Below are 17,879 nucleotides of genomic sequence, written 5' to 3'. Positions count from 1 at the left end.
GTGTGCGGGGTATTACAAACAGAGGTGGACATTTCAGGTCCAGAAAATAAAAATCCAGGTGGGTCAATTCAATAACTATGCACTTAGTGACAAATCGCACTACAGGCTCAACCACATACTGTTTTATTTGTTTCTAAACAACTAATTGCTAAGACCAAATGAATGAAGAAAAAATAATCTATTTGCCTCTCGATAGCACATTTCCTCCAACTGATCTAACCACGCACACACACATACATAAATACACACACCTGTCAGACACAATCATTTTATTGTGCTCACTGTGAATACTGAGTGGGTGGGCCTGAGTTCCATGTGGATGGGCCAAGGTCCACCTGAGCCCAGCCACGCTGCTGTGATACGTCTCAGCCAGCTAAGTATTAAAGATTTTATTTCATATTCTGTTTCATCAATTCAATTTCTAAATGTTAATATAAGAACATAAGTAATTTACAAATGAGAGGAGGCCATCAAGCTAACTTGGGTAGAACTTAACTAATAGCTCAAAGTTGTTAAAATCTTATCTACTGTCCTGCCCTGATGGTCCGCTCCTTCTGTGTCGCACACCCCCTCGTTAACCTCCTCTGGATTCCCCGTGTTTAGCAGCTATTTCCTGTTAATGTCAGTAGTTCAATTTAAGTTCTGTTTAAGTTTGTTTCCCCAGTACGGTCATTGTAAAGTCAATGCTTGTTTTGCTTGCCTTGTCTCTGCCCCTTTCGATTAAACTCCATGTTCCCCGATTTCCTGACTGCCGCTCTTGTGTCTCCACACCGCATCTCGCATAAGACCTGACATCTAGCTCTGATTTAAAGGAACCCAGGGTTTTAGTTTGCGCTACACTAGCAGGAAGACTATTCCATACTCTAACTACACGCTGTGTAAAGAAGTGCTTCCTCAAATTAATAAAAAAATGTTCTCCCGTTATATCGGTTAATGGCCACGAATGCCAGTATTTAAACTAATACTGAAATAGCCTATTGGCTGAACAGCATCCAGACCTGTTAGAATCTTATATACCTGGATCATGTCCCCCCTTAGTCTCCTTTGCTTGAGGCTGAACAGATTCAGCTGAGCTACTGTAACCTCTCATCATAAGACATTCCTCTAAGACCAGGAATCATTCTCATAGCCCCACATTGCACCTTTTCCAAGGCAGCAATGTCCTTCTTAAGGTATGGTGACCAAACCTGCACACAATATTCTAGGTGGGGTCTTACCAAGAAATGATATAATCGTAGCATCAACCCCCTTGACTTAAACTCCACACACCTAGAGATGTAACCCAACATTCTATTGGTCCTTTTTATTGCTTCCCCACACTGGCGAGAGCGGGACATGGAAGCATCAACATGCTTTTCGCCAGAATTATCTCTTATTATACCACAGTGCTGTCAAATTCATGAATCTGAGTTTGTGATGTTGATTAATTTTATTATTAGCGCACATGTAGTGCCAGCCAGGGGAATCAGTGTATTAAATAAATGTGTGATTATAATCTTTAATACTAGCATTACTCTACAGAAACTATAAAGGAAAGAATTTGCTACAGATCACTTAAGCAATACTGCTTCAGGCCGAGGACCAGGATCTGTGGTCAGTGATTAAATCCCAAAATGATTTACTAATGAAATACATTTGCAGTCCAGTCATACTTTAGGCTCCTGCTTAACCTGTTTAAATGAGATGGTACTTAAGTCCCATTTTAACCAGATTTAGTGCTGTTGGAAACAACAGTATTTTATTCTCCAGACAGCCCTGTTATTTGGTCTGTTATTTGGTCTTAATTTATCCATACTCATCACATTCACCACCTTGTGTCAGGATTGGTCCTTGTCTTGCACCGTTCAGTCATCTTCCACTTTGGCTAGCAGGTGTCACCGGCCATCCCATTTTCCGGATGTTTCTGTGGATTGGGTTTGTTCTGTTCCCTAATGTGTTCCCATCAGGGGGTAGTAGCTGCTCAGGTTGACATTTTCAATCACTCAGTTGATTTTCCTAAGCTGGGCCGATTTTGGGGCCCTTACAAAGTGCTGACCCCCTGATCTGTCATGGTATCCATATTCCCTGGGCCGCTCCGAGGTTGAATGGGCTAATGCTGTGGTTGAGAACTTTGCTTCTAAGTTCATACCTCTTACATTTTCAAATTAAATCAAATCACTTTGTAACATCACTTGACACTGGGTAAGCACTGGGTGAAAAACTAATGTGCAAAGTCCCACAGCAGCAACGATGATGCAGAGCAAATAAAAAATAAAACAAGAAGGAGGGAGATGTCATGTGGAGAGCAGCCTGTTAGCTGTATTGGAATAGGCGATCTCAGATTTCATGCTTTAATGTGTTTAGTATGTATTTTGTGTGTGGTGGATTTGCTTTGTGTCTTACACGTTTTGAGGATTTTTTTGGATTGCTGCATTAATTAGCCTCATGGAACCTTCCCTCATTCTTTCTTGTTCTCTAATATTATCTGTGTGCTCAAGGTATAAACTATTCTTTCCATGAATTGAATCATAGAATTATTTTAATTAACTTCATTCTTTTAAAAGCTGTCCCACGCAGCCAAGAGGGCGATAGATTTAGGAAAATGTGTCTTTTTCCCTAGAAAATATATTTTTGATTTAATTTATTATTAGTTTTATTTTTTTTGCAAAAACGTGTCTTTGTTTTATCCATAAACCTAACAAAAATTAATTCTCGGACTTTGCACATACAGTATAATCACCATTCATGCGAATGGAGACACTCACCCAATCAGTGTTCACCTTGCTATGCTTACGTGCCGTTGGAGTCTCGCTGAGCAGACGGTCTCTCCGTTTGCTACCGTATATGTGTTTTCAAATGTGCATCTACAAAGAAACTTCGCTATCTGTACATAAACCAAACATAATATCAGCAGCCATTTTCCATCTCATTTGTCATCTTGTTCGTACCAGTTTCTGTTCTTTTATCATCTTTGCGGTTAAATCATCTTGCTGAACATTTTGACAGGTTGCTAGCTAACTGCATTAGTCAGCTGAACACACTAGTTAGCTAGCAGGGGCACCACCTGCACAGCCATACCAGGATGATAGCCAGCTGGTCAGGATGGACTCCTCCGTGCAACTGTAGAAGGTGGTGAGACTTACCCAAAACAAACCATAGTGGGGGGCAGCACAGTGGTGAAACGCTTAGGACTCTTGCGTCGCATCTCTGGGTCCTGGGCTCAAGTCTCCACCCAGGTTCCGCATGTAGGAAGTTTGCTTGTCCTCCCCTGGTCATCATGAGGTTTCCTCCAGTCCCCCCCCCCCCCCCCCCCCACATTCCAGAAACATGCTGAGGCTAATTGAAGTTACCAAATTGCCCGTAGGTGTGATTGTGTGAGTGTCCCCTGTGATGGGCTGGCAACCCATCCTGGATTGTTCGGTGCCTCACACACATATCCTCCAGGAAAGGCACCGGACCCCCCCACGGCCCTGAATATGCCAAGCAGCTACTGAAAACAAATGGATGGAAGCTAAAGTGACTTTCATTCTCAGGTGCAAAGGACTCATAAACATCCCATCTAATCATACTGAGGAGAATACACTGATACCTCAGGATGCAGCCTGAATCGGTCTGATGAATGAGGAAACACATTCACATACAGAGGGTTGGTGACATTTAATTTTCCAAAAATTAAATGGTAACTCCTTAAAGCGCCAATGGAGGAATCTGAGGTCACTGTCCATGGTCCTGAATTCCCTACATGACAGGCTGGTGCTGAACAAATAGACTAGCGGGTCAAATTGTGTTACTGAGGGCTTCCACTCACTGACACAATCACACATAATTCACCCATTTTCGGAAACCGGTTGTCTTATTCAGGGTCGCTGGGGTCCATAACCAGTCCTGGAGGCTACCGGCACTAAGCAGGAAGCAACTCAGAATGGGGCACCAGCCCATCGCAGGGCACACTCACACACCAGTCACTCACACACCAGTCACTCACACACCAGTCACTCACACACCAGTCACTCACACACCAGTCACTCACACGTGCACTCCTACAGACAATTTGGCAACTCCAGTAAACCTCAGCATGTTTTTGGAGGGAAACCGGAGTACCCGGAGGAAACCCCACGACGACATGGGGAGAACATGCAAACTCCGCACACATGTAACCCAGGTGGAGACTCGACCCCCGGGTCCCAGAGGTGTGAGGCAACAGTGCTAACCACTGCACCACCATGCCACCCCCATAATATGAATAATACAAATTTAATCAAAAAATTGACTAAAACAACTGATGCACTGACAAAAATATAATAAAGCACACAAATCATAAAATGAATCCGCAAAAACACAGGCATTTTCCTAAAAATAACCAAACACGAACATAATTACAGCTTGTTCACGCCATTAACTTGCAAAATATAAAATTAACATAAAATCTTGTAAAAAAAGAAGAGGAGGAAAAACGCGACAAAGACAGAGGTAACGTAATGTTACAGTAAAGATGATGTCATGACATAATTTGTTCATACTAATATAATTTGCATATCAGAAAAAAAGCACATTGTATATTATACATTACAGTCTACATCATGCATGCACCTCTGATTTTTTTTAATTTATATTATTTCATTTCATTTTATTCTTGAAATCATGTGTTTATTATTATTCTGGTGTCACATACTCTTCTGTCTTCAGATGCGCTGCTGAGGTTTCTCAGTCCTACCCCAGTAAATCCTCCTGTGGCCTCCACCTCAGCAGTGATGTAGCAACATCATGCATTCCTCCTGTGGCCTCCACCTCAGCAGTGATGTAGCAGCATCATGCACTCCTCCTGTGGCCTCCACCTCAGCAGTGATGTAGCAGCATCATGCATTCCTCCTGTGGCCTCCACCTCAGCAGTGATGTAGCAGCATCATGCACTCCTCCTGTGGCCTCCACCTCAGCAGTGATGTAGCAGCATCATGCACTCCTCCTGTCACCTCCACCTCAGCAGCACACTCCAGCAGTGATGCAGCAGGAACAAGCGCATCTTCTGCTGCTTCAATAGACCCTGCTGACTGGCCATCTCCTCTAATTGATAAGGTACGAACAGAGTTGGTTCACAGAGGTCCATTTCAAATTGAAAACAGCTTCACATTCCCTAAACAAAAGGACGGACAAAAGTGTCAACACGGCTATTTTAACAGAAGCTCGCTTATGTACTCAACAAAGTTATTCAAGCTCCTCTCAGCCACCACCCATAGGTGGGATGACCTCCTGAAATATGTAAAAATCACATTGAAATCATGGGCTGAGACCAGATGGGAAAGCAGAATAAAAAGCATAGAGGCAGTAAGGTATAGATAGATAGATAGATAGATAGATAGATAGATAGATAGATAGATAGATAGATAGATAGATAGATAGATAGATAGATAGATAGATAGATAGATAGATAGATAGATAGATAGATAGATAGATAGATAGATAGATAGATAGATAGATAGATAGATAGATAGATAGATAGATAGATAGAACTTTATTAATCCCTCGGGAAGGTTCCTCTGGGAAATTCTAGTTTCCAGCAGCAGTACACCAGCATATTACAAGTTATAAAAAATGCAATAAAAAATACAATAGAAGAGGAGGAATTTAAAATACAAATACTAAGGTAAGAGCCAACATACAGATAAGGATACGAGTAGGGAGGGGGGAAAGGGAAAGGGTACCAGGCTGGGCAGATCGGAGAGGCTCTTCTGGAGGTGGGGGAAACAACTGCAGACCCTGTGGTAAGAGTTGAGGCCCAGTCCTTGACTGAGGAGACTGGATCCTATCACTTTTGCATTGGTACTGCCATATGGTATGACATTCTCAGCAAGATCCAGTATGTCAGTAAACTGATGCAGTCACCCTCCATGCAGCTTGATGTGGCTGTCGACTTGCTGAAGAAAACCAGAGATTCCCTCACCAGTTACCGAAACACTGGATTTTCTGAAGCACAGACAACTGCAAAGGAGATGTGTGAAGAGATGAACGTGGAGGCTGAACTCAAACAAAAGCGGCTGAGAAGCACAAAAGGGCACTTTGGCTATGAGTCTCCACAGGAGCCCATAGAAGATGCACTGCGCAAAATGGAAACCACATTTTTTAATGTGGTCATGGATACTGCCATCTGTTCTCTTGATGAAAAATTTCAGAATCTTGGAGAGGTGAATAACAAGTTTGGTGTGCTCCTCAATTTCCACTACTTAGGAGACCTGCTACAGAAGTGTCAAACTTTAAGTACTGCTCTGACCCATGACACCAAGCCAGACATTGATGGCACAGAACTTGCAAAGGAAATGCAGAACTTCCCAGCATTGCCATCAAAGAATATGACAAACATGGAACTCTTGACCTTCCTACATGGGAAGAATCTGGCAGAAATTTACCCCAACATGTGGGTTGCTTTGAGAATCTCTGCCACTCTTCCTGTTACAGTGGCTGCTGCTGAAAGAAGCTTCTCTAAGCTCAAACTGATTAAAACTTACCTGAGATCTACTATGATGCAAGAACGTCTCAGTGGACTTGCCATTATAAGCATAAACCATGTGGTCTCAAATCAGTTGTCATATGATGATATTGTAGATGACTTTGCTGCAAGAAAGACCAGGAGAGTAAAGCTATAGCAGGTTATGTGAGGATGAGGAGATGGTGGTGTAGTTTAAGTCATTCAATTTAAGGCAGTACCAAAAAACACGACCAGAGGTCTTTGAAAGATCACCTTTTTGTTAAAAATTTTATTTAAATCCTTGTAAATTTTTGTGCATACTGGTTTCTTTAATGTCTTATTTTGTGCAGTGCCTTGTTTATATTGTATTTATAATTTTAGTTATGTCATTTTTTATTTTGGGAATATTAAAATCTAATACTTTATGTAAGCTATTTATATTGTATTTCGTATATTCAGTTCATATTTTTTTGTACCTCTTTCTAAGTATTTTGAATGTGCAATTGGTTTATTTAAATTAAAGAATGTCTTAAACAAAGCTATTCAGTTTCTTGTGAGTATATGTACAGTAGCATTTGAATTTACTGCGATGCAAGGGGGCACCACCTAAACTCTTGCCTAGAGACAGGTCTGGAATGCAGGTACATATCCTACCACTGTCCTATGATAACTGTTAGAAAAAAAATAACAGATAAAATAAAGATGAGATTATATAAATAACACAGGAGTGTGACCATTCACCCCCATGACCGAATCCAGCGTAAACAGCTGTAAGATGGATGGATGGATGGATGGATGGATGGAAAAGCTTTGTATCCTTAAACAGTGTCACAGAACAGGGTGGTTCAGGCATGAGGACGAGGCATGGTACAGGCACAAAGGGTGGACGACCCACTTGCAGCTCAAAGGACAAACGATGTTTATTAACTGAACTAAAAAACACAAAAAAAAAACACTAACAAAACAAAGGAACATGAGGGGTCAAAAGTAAACGGGGATAAACAAGACTAATTACAAACAGGCAGGTAAGCGGAACATACATCTAACGGAATCAGAACAATCACAACCATTCGAAATCAACGAATCACTGGGGAATGGAATAGAAGCAGGGACTTAAATACTGAAACTAAAACTGGGTAAGAAGACTAAGACAGGACAGGTGAGACTAATTAACAAAGACTGGGAAAACAGATCACAGGTGAAACTAATTAACTAAAACAAGAAACTCAAACTAGAAACAGAATCTACTAATGGGGAAAACTGACATGTAAAACAATCAAGAGCAAAAACCAAAACTGAATACAAATGAAAAAACACTGGAACTAGAAAACTGATACAATTAAAATACAAATGAACCAAATCTCACAAACTACAAAAACAGAGGATGTGGGATTTGAACATAAGATGGGGGATCACTGAAAGCCGCATGCTCAAAGCATTGAGCCAGGGAACAGGGGCGAACACAAAGACTGACAACACGAGGGACGGGATGACGAGCAATGCCTGCTGGCCAAACGGGGAAGGGACACAGGGTGGAACAACTGGGGCTGATCCTGACAAAACAGAGTCACAATTTACCTTGGATCGATAGTTTACCATTTAGAGGACCATTACAGCTTTGTTCATTTATGATTTTTAAGGTGGTACAAAAACAACACATCTGAGTAGAATGCTGTTAATAAATCTGGCCACAAGAGGGTACTGTACAAACAGTTTATGTTCCATGTGAATTAGCTTTCAGTACGTAGAAGCGCAGTTCGTTTCGTGTTCACTTGAAATTCCTCTGATCTCCCGCCATGTTCTATAGATCTGACAGCAGCTAAAAGCTGATTTTTCATAGATGTATTACATCACACTCCCATTCTCTAACAACATGGTTACAGTATTTTCAGGATGCCAACTGTCAGACAGTATAGGACTCAGACTTCAGCTATAGTGTATTGGGGCGAAGCTGCTGCTGTTATCAGGTCTTTATCTGTTACATAAATCAAGGGACTGGCCTTAGTTATCTCTCTCTGGATGGAACTCACATTTTATGGATGTCTGATGTGACTTCTTTGGGGGAGCTGGTTTGGGGTGCAGTGATTCCAGGGCTGCCTGGGGTGGGCAGAGGAGGGTGGGAGATTGTTGCTGTTTTTGATTTATTTGCTGTTTATAATTTCCTGTGTTTGCTATAACTAAAATATGTTAATAAAGACTTGTTCAAAAACCTGCATGTCATATGAACTAGTGACGCCAACAGATGAGAAGATAGTGTTTAGTTATTTTATGTTCTGTTCCACATTAATTCCAGCAGATGGCAGCAATTTGCAGTTGGCCGATTTAGCTATAAGATTCTGCTGTAAAGACAGCAGGACCAAGAGGCAGACTTACCCAGTACAAGTAGAGAGCGTTTTTATTTCAGGTGTTTATAAACTGTGCCATTATAAATGCTGTTTAACAGATTAGACATGAGACTGAGAAATTCAATTTATTTTAATGCTTCATATAAATCATAGATAAAATCCTTCAGTGTCCATATAACAGTAACACTGTCATTACAGCTCTCAGCAAAATGGGGCTGAGAACCAGAAAATCCCTGAGTGTTACGATACATTAAGAGGATCAGGAAGATGGGAGAACTCAGAGGTCACTGAAATTCCCATGATATTTGCAGTGATATGAACAAAGTGATTAGCTCAGTTTTCTGCTGTTTACCCCTTTATTTATTAATAAGTTTAAACGCATGATCTGTATTTACATGTTTTTTTCTTTCTAACACAGATAAATGGGGAAGTGGAAAAAAAATCATCCTTTCGCTGCCATCCACCTGCAGATTACAGTTATGATAAATTTAAAATAGCGAGCAGGCTGCTCGCTAACTTGTCAGCGTGTGGGTGTCACTCGCTAATAAATCACTTTGATTTTATTCCAGATAGCAGCAGTGGAACAGTAAAGGTAACAGGCAGACTGTGGCACAGGCGGATGTTGTGATGGAGTTCAGCCTTTCTGTGGTCTGTTATCATTGCATCACCTTCCTTCTTTTCGTACTGAGTGCGTCTCCCCTCGTCCTGAGAGCCTGACTGCATGTGTAAGACCCCCGTGTGGTTTCTGAGCGGATCACAGCTACATACCTGCTACGCAAGGAAACCACGGAAGTTTGTATTCACATTCGTCTATTTTTATCTGCTTTTTATGCATCAGAAAGACAGAAATACAGTAGATTCTGCAAAGCTGGTTAGTAAACCTGAAGTTTCAGCAGTTAAGAGCTCAAAATGTAAATCTTGTGGCATTTTTTTAATCTGTTTGTTTACTCCTATATATTAAGCTGTACATTGAGTTACATACACAGATTTCCAGAAGCAATAATATTTCTTGCCGCTGGATGTCAGTGTGAGCAGCATGAGTCTCTATAGGACGTTCTGCCCCCTCGCAGCTCCTGCTCTGCCAGGAGAGAAGCTGCCTGCTCTCCTTGTGTTTGTGTGGCTCTGGGTCCTTCAGTCAGCTCACATTATCATAACAACAGTGCAGTTTTGCTCTGTGATGGAGTCTAATCCAGGATTTACATGCCCCATGACTCACAGACAAATTGAGACAAGTGTTCCAGCTGAATAACAGCTTCAGAAATATAATACATTTTACACACATGTAAAAACAGATGCGGTAAAAATTGCTATATAATACATGTGAGCAGATTAAACAGTGGTAATCTGTTAAGGTGGCCATATTAATTATATCAGATATAACCAGCCATCTGTCACCTGCCTGTTAAGTACAGGGTCGTATAAGGAGACTGGGGCCTGTTCCATACAGCAAAAGGGTACAAGAAAATGTTACTGTAATTCCACCTTTATTCCTGTTTTTGTAGGTACAGATAATTTTTACTGAATATGCTGTAAAATTAATGATTTTCTTTCAGTGAACTAAATAAACATTAATAATTCATTTAGTGTGTCAAAGCTGTGTATCTGTTCTGTCCTTTTGTGTGGGGATTCACTCACATGCCCTGGGACTGTGATCGGTGTCTCGTGTCACTTGAGTATAACATCTCCACTTCTGCTTATTGTTATTTATATCCTTACATGGTTACATTTGAGCTGATACAAAGCCAGCAGCAAAAAACAACAGAAAACTATTCTATTAATTTAATTATACTTTCACTGAATGTCTGCTATACTGGCAAATCTCTTTATGGCATCTCTGACTGTTGATTATATTTTAAGAATTTTATCCTTTCAGTAACTCTGGCTGTCAAAGGGCCACTGGAGACAGATAATGACACTTACTGGCTGTGGTGAGCAGGATCAGGGATTAGAGTGATGGACACGCAGACCTCCATCTTCATCAGGACAAACCAGCTCTCCTCAGAGCAAATTTGAGCCGCCGACCTTCATCTCTGAGCTCTCAGTCTGAGTCTCTCTGCATCATCCTGCCCCTCAGAGAGGACACGCCCCCACCCACCAGTCACACACAGAAATGTTCTATTATACAAGGTTCCAGGAAACCCTACGTGGCTGCAGTGACAAATTAGAAGACTCATGTTCTTATTTTCTCCATATATGCACTCAGCAGCAGTGATGTTAGTCATCACTCATCCTCTTAGCAGTAGAACCTCTTGATATATAAAAAAAACATCTGCTTTGAGCCGTGGTTTTCTCAAGATCAACCACAATGAGGGCCACCAGTTGCTGAAGGGCACTAACTTCCAATTCCAGGGCAGAATTGTCTTCTCCACTGCAGCTTGTAGGCTGTACTGAGGTGAAGGTGCTGGAGGAGGAAGAGGGAAAGTCTGATGTGGATGTATGCAGATATCTTGAAGGATAACTGCCTTGAAAGGACTTCAGCCTACTTACTGACCCTCTTTTGTATATTCTTTCCATCTATCCACCAATTTTCTGCACCCAAGACAGGGTTACAATCCATTGTAGGGGGTTCACATACACACACACACACACCCACACACACACACACACACGCACACACACACACACACACACACACACACACGCACACACACACACACACACACACACACACACACACACACACACACACGCACACACACACACACACGCACATACACACACACACACACACACACACACACACACACACCTTTGGGTAATTTGGTAACTCCAGTTTACCTTAGCATGTTTTTGGGCTATGGGGAGAAACCAGGGAATCTGGAGGAAACCCCACAACAACATGAGGAGAACGTGCAAACTCTACACACAAGTAGGACCAGGGTGGAGACTCAAAGCTTGGTTTCCAGAGATGTGAGTCAACTGTGCTAAACACAGCAACACTGTTCTGCCCACTATTTGATTTTCTTTTTTCCTGAATGTGGATGCAAATGTCGATTAACGGGACATCACCTTTAACCAGGGTACTGAGGGAGGTCCCTGTGACTGGTGTGTATCGTTAGCCTTTGGACTTGGAATGTCTTCTGGCAGAAGCTCTATGGAATCTCACCCAAAGACCAGTTCACAAGCTGTAAATGAAGAAATTAGAAGATGTGGTGACTGGGAATGATCAATAAATCACACAGCCCTTGATCCAGTCCCATTGTGATGGTCCCCAAGCTGGATGGATCCCTTTGGTTTTGCAACATCATCTACCAGATGAATGAGGTTTCCCAGCTACCCCATGTTAGAGGTGGATGAACTAGTGGAAGGCCTGCTTAAAATCCAGCCTGGACCTCATGAAAGGGTAATCCTAGGTACCTCTCAGCCTCAGATAAAGAAGAGTGAGGCCATGAAGCCCTTTCCCTGTCACTGAAAACCAGGTATTGGCCTTCCTAGGACTGGTGGGAATTATCGCTGTTTTGGGCTTAACGACCATGATGCCATGAAGGAGGCATCTGATTGGTGTTCGGATATTCTATAGCATTCAAGCCATGCTGTACTTTTATCAGGGAGCCCAATGTGTGCCATGAATGTGCCCGACACCATCACTCCACCCCCCCCAGCCAGCAGTGCTGACACACGGGCTGATTGACTCATAGACTCATGAGGGCTTCTCCATACCCTGGTCCTCCCAACTCCTAGCAACAGATTTAACTAAGATTCATTTCATGTGGTTGCTCAAGTGTTTGTGGTGTAAGTAATTTTCATAAAAATGATTTTTCCTATGAACATGCCTATAAATATTTTCAGAAGAAACAGAAATGCATAAAGGTATTTTGATTAATAATGAATTTTTATTACAACACATTTGCAAATTTATATTTCTTCCGTACAAAATATAAATCTCCTATTTTAATAAAATGTACAAAATATTTTGGACATGCTGTAATATGAAAACCCTTATGATTGGGTAATCTAATCATTACCTCATTTTTGTCATGTGCGTGTGCTGGAGTTGTCCGTGTGGACCAGGGGTGGCCAATCTTATCCGCAAAGGGCCGCTGTGTGTGCAGGTTTTCGCTGTGACTCCGTAATTAGATGATGAATTAGAGGACTGATTGGCTGAAGAGTCCTCACACCTGGGCGTGAACAGTTGAGCTAACGGGTATCCCAAAAACCCGCATACACACCGGCCATTTGCGGATAAGATTGGCTATCCCTGGTGTGGACTGTGGTAGGGGTTCCCACTCTGTGAAAAATATGTGATTTGTCCCGTATTTCCATTTCCCATCCCTAAAAATTGCAGCAATACAAATTCAGAGACTGAACAGAGGAGGGTGTGAATTTAAGAACAGCAATGATCTAACAGCCTGTGAGCCAGTGGCAGTACATCTCCATCCAAACAGGGTCTTTGCATGGATGGAGAAACTGATGTTCTGCTAATGTTAGTGGATCCTCAGGCTCATAACAAGTAATGAATGATGTTTTCTGGATCCTTCTAAAGCTGCACTTTCTGCTGATTTGTATAGTGGACATATTAGGTTCTTGCTTTGATTGTAAGACGTTGTCTAGCTCTTGGTTTTGCACCAATACTGCTTACACGTGAACTTGGACATTCACTGGAAATACAGTCTAGCTGCCCAATCAAATCCTTGACAGCTGTTCATTACAGATGTGCTATTTGTGTCACTGGAACATCGCTTTGGAGAAAAGTCCCTGCTAAATAAAATAAATGCAAATGTCTGACTAGCATAGTGAACACAGGACATTAATCAGGTAACCAAAACTACTTCTGATAAGGATTACAGGTATTTAAGGCTTTAAAAATCAGGCAAAAATACACAATGTGTAAATGGTGTAATGATGTTGTAAGTGCTAGACATAAATATTTATGTGGCTCGTTGCAGGCAGTAGCCATTTGGAAGATATATTTTACAGGTGGACAAAAGTTGTTTTTACTATATAAGAGCATATTATTAAACTGCCTTTACCTTAAATAAATATCTTAAGACCTTGAAAATCCATAAAATGGTGAATCGCAATGTTAATGTGGTAGATGCTGCTGTCATGAAGCTCATTTGAAGAACATCTTCATGAACCTTTGGACAGGAGCTTCCTCAGGCAGAACTGTCAGTCCCTCCTCCCCCACATCATCATAGTCAGTCTGGTCAGGTTCAGGGGGGCCCTCCCCAGGGGGCAGTGTGGTCAAAGCTCTCTCACCTACAGGGACAGAGTAAGGGGCACAGGGTATTGACAAACTGTAACTGGGACTTAGACAGGAGAGTAGTTGTACGTAAAACAAAAATTATGTTTATTAGCTAGTTGTGGCAGACACACATAAAGTAATTCAAATCTCATTCCATGTCAGTCACACTCAAATGAATATTATGCATAAATAAATCAAAATAATAAAAGATTATAAATATGTAAAGAGAAGCATACAGGTGTGAGAGACACTTTGCTCCATTAGATGTGTATAGAGAGAAACTGACCTGGTAAAACATGTGGGCTCTGCTCTATACCCTCAACATCATCATAGTCCTCTGCTGTGTCTCCTGTCACCATCAACCCTGAACCTGGGAAAACAGAGACCTCAGTACACAGGAGACAGGTGACTGTTAGAGTTACTGACTGTCTCATTGCAAACAATTTACTCTGAAAGTCTTTAAAAGTTCACAGCATCATAACAATGTTTGTGGTTTTATACAAACTTTACCTTCCAAATATTACAGTGCAATGTGTTTGAAAATTATGGTTGAAAATTAAATATGAAAGATTACTGAACATATAAATAAGCATGGACCCATACCAGAAACACGGTGAATGTTATAATTTACCAAAGAAATGTCCTGAGTCCCGTCCAACAGAACCAGCATCATCATAGTCTGCTGGTGTGTCTTTTATCACCAGATCCCCTGTATCAAACACAGAAAAGCTGCTTCTGTGTATCAGACATGCATCACTGTAGACTTTACATAACTCAAATTATTATGCTGGTACAATTAATATTAGACTTGGGGGACATCAAATATACTTATAAGGATAAAGATATTCAATCTGATACTGAGATAAAATAATGAACTGATGTAAACCAGGGTAAACACCCACCTGATAGATGATCAGCAATCTTTCCTGTAATGACAGCATCATCATCACCGTCCTTCACTTCTCTCTCTGATTCCTCTGTAGTAAAACATGATCGTTAAAGACTAATGATGCCCTTCATGGTGTTAAAAGAGGTTTCCTGTTACTAATCATTAATTGTACCAAATTCACAGACCTCAGTCGCCTACCTGAGAGAGGGTCTCCTTTACTGTCCTCCACATCTTCATACCCAGAGGGCAGCTCCTCAGAGAGGACACTTCCTGTGAAGGAGAGAGACAGTCAGTCCTGTGCTCAGGGAGACTCTGCATGAAGGTTCCTCTGCTGATGCCTCTCAGACTGAGAAGACAGGATGTGTGGGGTTAGAGCAGCTAATGCTCACGCTCAGGCAAGCTGACTGACACTCATATTGTCCACATCCTCTCTCTCCCTATTGGCTGGTTTCTCTCTCTCCCTGAGGGCTTTACAGCAATGCAGCTATGAGGCCCTCATGTGGTTTCTGAGCTCTAATCACACAGTTTGAGATAAAAAATAAGCAGGGAGGAAACATACACAAAATTTTCTACAGAAATCTAATTTGTATAAAAAATGTACCATCCATCCATTCATTTTCCAAACCGCTTATCTTATTGGGTCGCGGGGGGTCCGGAGCCTATCCCTGAAGCAATGGGCACGAGGCAGGGAACAATCCAGGATGGGGGGTCAGCCACACTCACACACCATTCACGCATACAACCGGTGTACCCGGAGGAAACCCCACGACAACATGGGGAGAACATGCAAACTCCACACACATGTAACCCAGGCGGGGACTTGAACACAGGTCCCAGAGGTGTGAGGCAACAGTGCTAACCACTGCACCACCATGCCGCCCCTAAAAATATACCTCTAATGGAAATTCATTTTTACCTCATTTTAATATACATGTGTGACCATGTAACTGTAAAAGTTTATTTTTCTGTTTCTGCGGAGGTTGAGAAGTTGAACTCACCCTTGCGAGGGGCTCTGTAGGTCTCCCCCCGGGTCAGATTGTACTCTATCTCCTCATAAATGGCCTCGTGCAGAGGGGTGAGACCCTCCTGGTACAGAGCTGTGGAGGTGGACATACAGAGACACAGCTGACAGTCCAGGCTACGTTTCTCACTCTAATGTAAAGTCCCCATTCCTGTAAATCTGTGTATTATTATGGATTATTAAATAATCATGGGAACAACAGCATCCATTCCTGTTGTATATGAAGTCTCTCTGTTTTTCTGAGCAGTTGAGTAGCTCTTTGTTTCATTTTGTGTAGTTTCATATCAATCCCACCCCAATCGTCAAATAAATCTAAGAGCAAAATATCTGTAAACTAGGCTGCTCCTATAGGCTTATTCCCTGTATCACATGACCCCAATCCCCGTTTGTCTACCACATGAAGCCAACAATGGAAAATGTAGGACATAATACAGACTTGATATGACCCATTCAGATACACCATTCTTACTGTGAGTCACCCTACAGAAATATACTTCTGTACCTCTCTTCAGCAGTCTGTTCTGGTACAACTGGACAGCTGTTATCACCAGCAGCAGGAAGAGAAGAGCTCCCAGTACCAGGAAGACCACAAAAGGAATGGAAGGGGGTACAACTGTAGGAGGAACTAACAGAGCGACTCAGTATAAAATGTGTCTGACAGTGCAGAATGATTGTAGTAATTAAACATGCAAACATTCCGTGACTGGAATAACTGAAACTTTATTGTTTTAAAAAATCCATGTTCTAACCACTTGTCATGCTCAGGGCTGCAGAGATACAGAAATATACTGTATTTGAATTACCCCCCCCCATAAGAAGTTATACTATACTGTATAACAGAATATAAAATGATACCTTGTTTTGTTGTTGAGGATGTTGAAGGAAACTCTGAAAGAGTAAATAGATATTGATATATAAACAGAATTAATCCTATATTTGATGAACCCCTCAGTACTATACATTAAATACATCAACTTCACCTGTAGTGGCCTTAAGCAGCGATGAACCTGTGAAAATTAAGCATTGAAGGTTATTGATAAACGTTCTGTGTGTTTTACATTTATTTTATAGAATTGTATTTGTTCTAAAAGCCAAATAGCCATAATGTTGAGGTTACAGTCTGTCTGCTGCCCCAGTCCCACCTGCACAGGTAACACCAGCATCCTCCTTGTGGCTGCAGCTCCTCTGCTCCTGAAGAGAGTGAGGACAGTCCCACAGGTGGAGCTCATCACCCCTGCAGTTCACCTCATTCAGCCAAATGGTGCCATTTCCTCGTCCAAAGGCAGATTTCCCATGAGCCTCCAGTGCTGTCCCACAGTCCAGCTGTCTGCAGACCACCTGGGCGTCTCTCAGGTCCCAGGAGTCGTCACAGACCGTCCCCCAGGAGCTGTTATGCCACAGCTCCACCCTCCCAGAGCACTCGCTACTGTCCCCCGACAATCTCATGGGGGGGTGGCCTAGGGGGCAAGTAAAGACTGTGATTTATCAGCACTGCAGAAGGCAGAGGACACATGTGAGGATGACAGAGTTCAGTGAAGAGCTGGGACTGATTTCTCACTGATGTTACTGACTGACAAACACGGAACACTGGGCAGGTAATAACTGAACTTACGTGAACATGGTCTGTCCTTGGAAGCTGCAGAACATCCTTTCACAAGGAAAGAATGAAAAAAGAATTACTGAAAAGTTCTTATTGTTATGCATTATTGAGGAAATAAAAAAAAAATTATTGTGTTAGCATGAAATCATGCAAAATAATAAACCTAAACATATAGTTGGCCAGTAAAGATACTGAAAACAGTAAGTTACCTTCACAGGTGATCTGAGCCACTTCACCTTCATCACATTTATTGTCTCCCCAGTTAGAGGACGGGCACTGCCACAGTGTGGAGTCATGTGGGCGACATTTCAGGTAATCAAGCCAGTTCAGAGCTCCTTTCAGCCGAGACCAAAAGTTAGAAACAGTCCCATTCTTTCCACAGTTGAGATGTTGACATATC

At 41.9% G+C, this 17,879-nt stretch overlaps 1 protein-coding gene across 1 annotated transcript in view; it reads right to left on the bottom strand.

Annotated features, from left to right (window-relative positions):
* Positions 1-12,666: 12,666 nt before the first annotated feature.
* The window catches only part of LOC125739179 (scavenger receptor cysteine-rich type 1 protein M130-like), a 41,908-nt gene continuing 36,695 nt past the window's right edge, over positions 12,667-17,879 (bottom strand). Inside the window, exons 17-18 of the mRNA XM_049009031.1 lie at positions 14,256-14,339; positions 12,667-13,983 (exon numbers count right to left, since the gene is read on the bottom strand). Coding sequence (XP_048864988.1) covers positions 13,838-13,983; positions 14,256-14,339 — 230 coding nt within the window. The 3' untranslated portion in view covers positions 12,667-13,837. The remainder of the gene's footprint in view (positions 13,984-14,255; positions 14,340-17,879) is intronic.

Source organism: Brienomyrus brachyistius, chromosome 3 (genome assembly GCF_023856365.1).
Source record: "Brienomyrus brachyistius isolate T26 chromosome 3, BBRACH_0.4, whole genome shotgun sequence".
Lineage (NCBI taxonomy): Eukaryota > Metazoa > Chordata > Actinopteri > Osteoglossiformes > Mormyridae > Brienomyrus > Brienomyrus brachyistius.
Note: the sequence above shows the minus strand (reverse complement) of the source record. Positions and strands in the feature narration are given on the sequence as shown.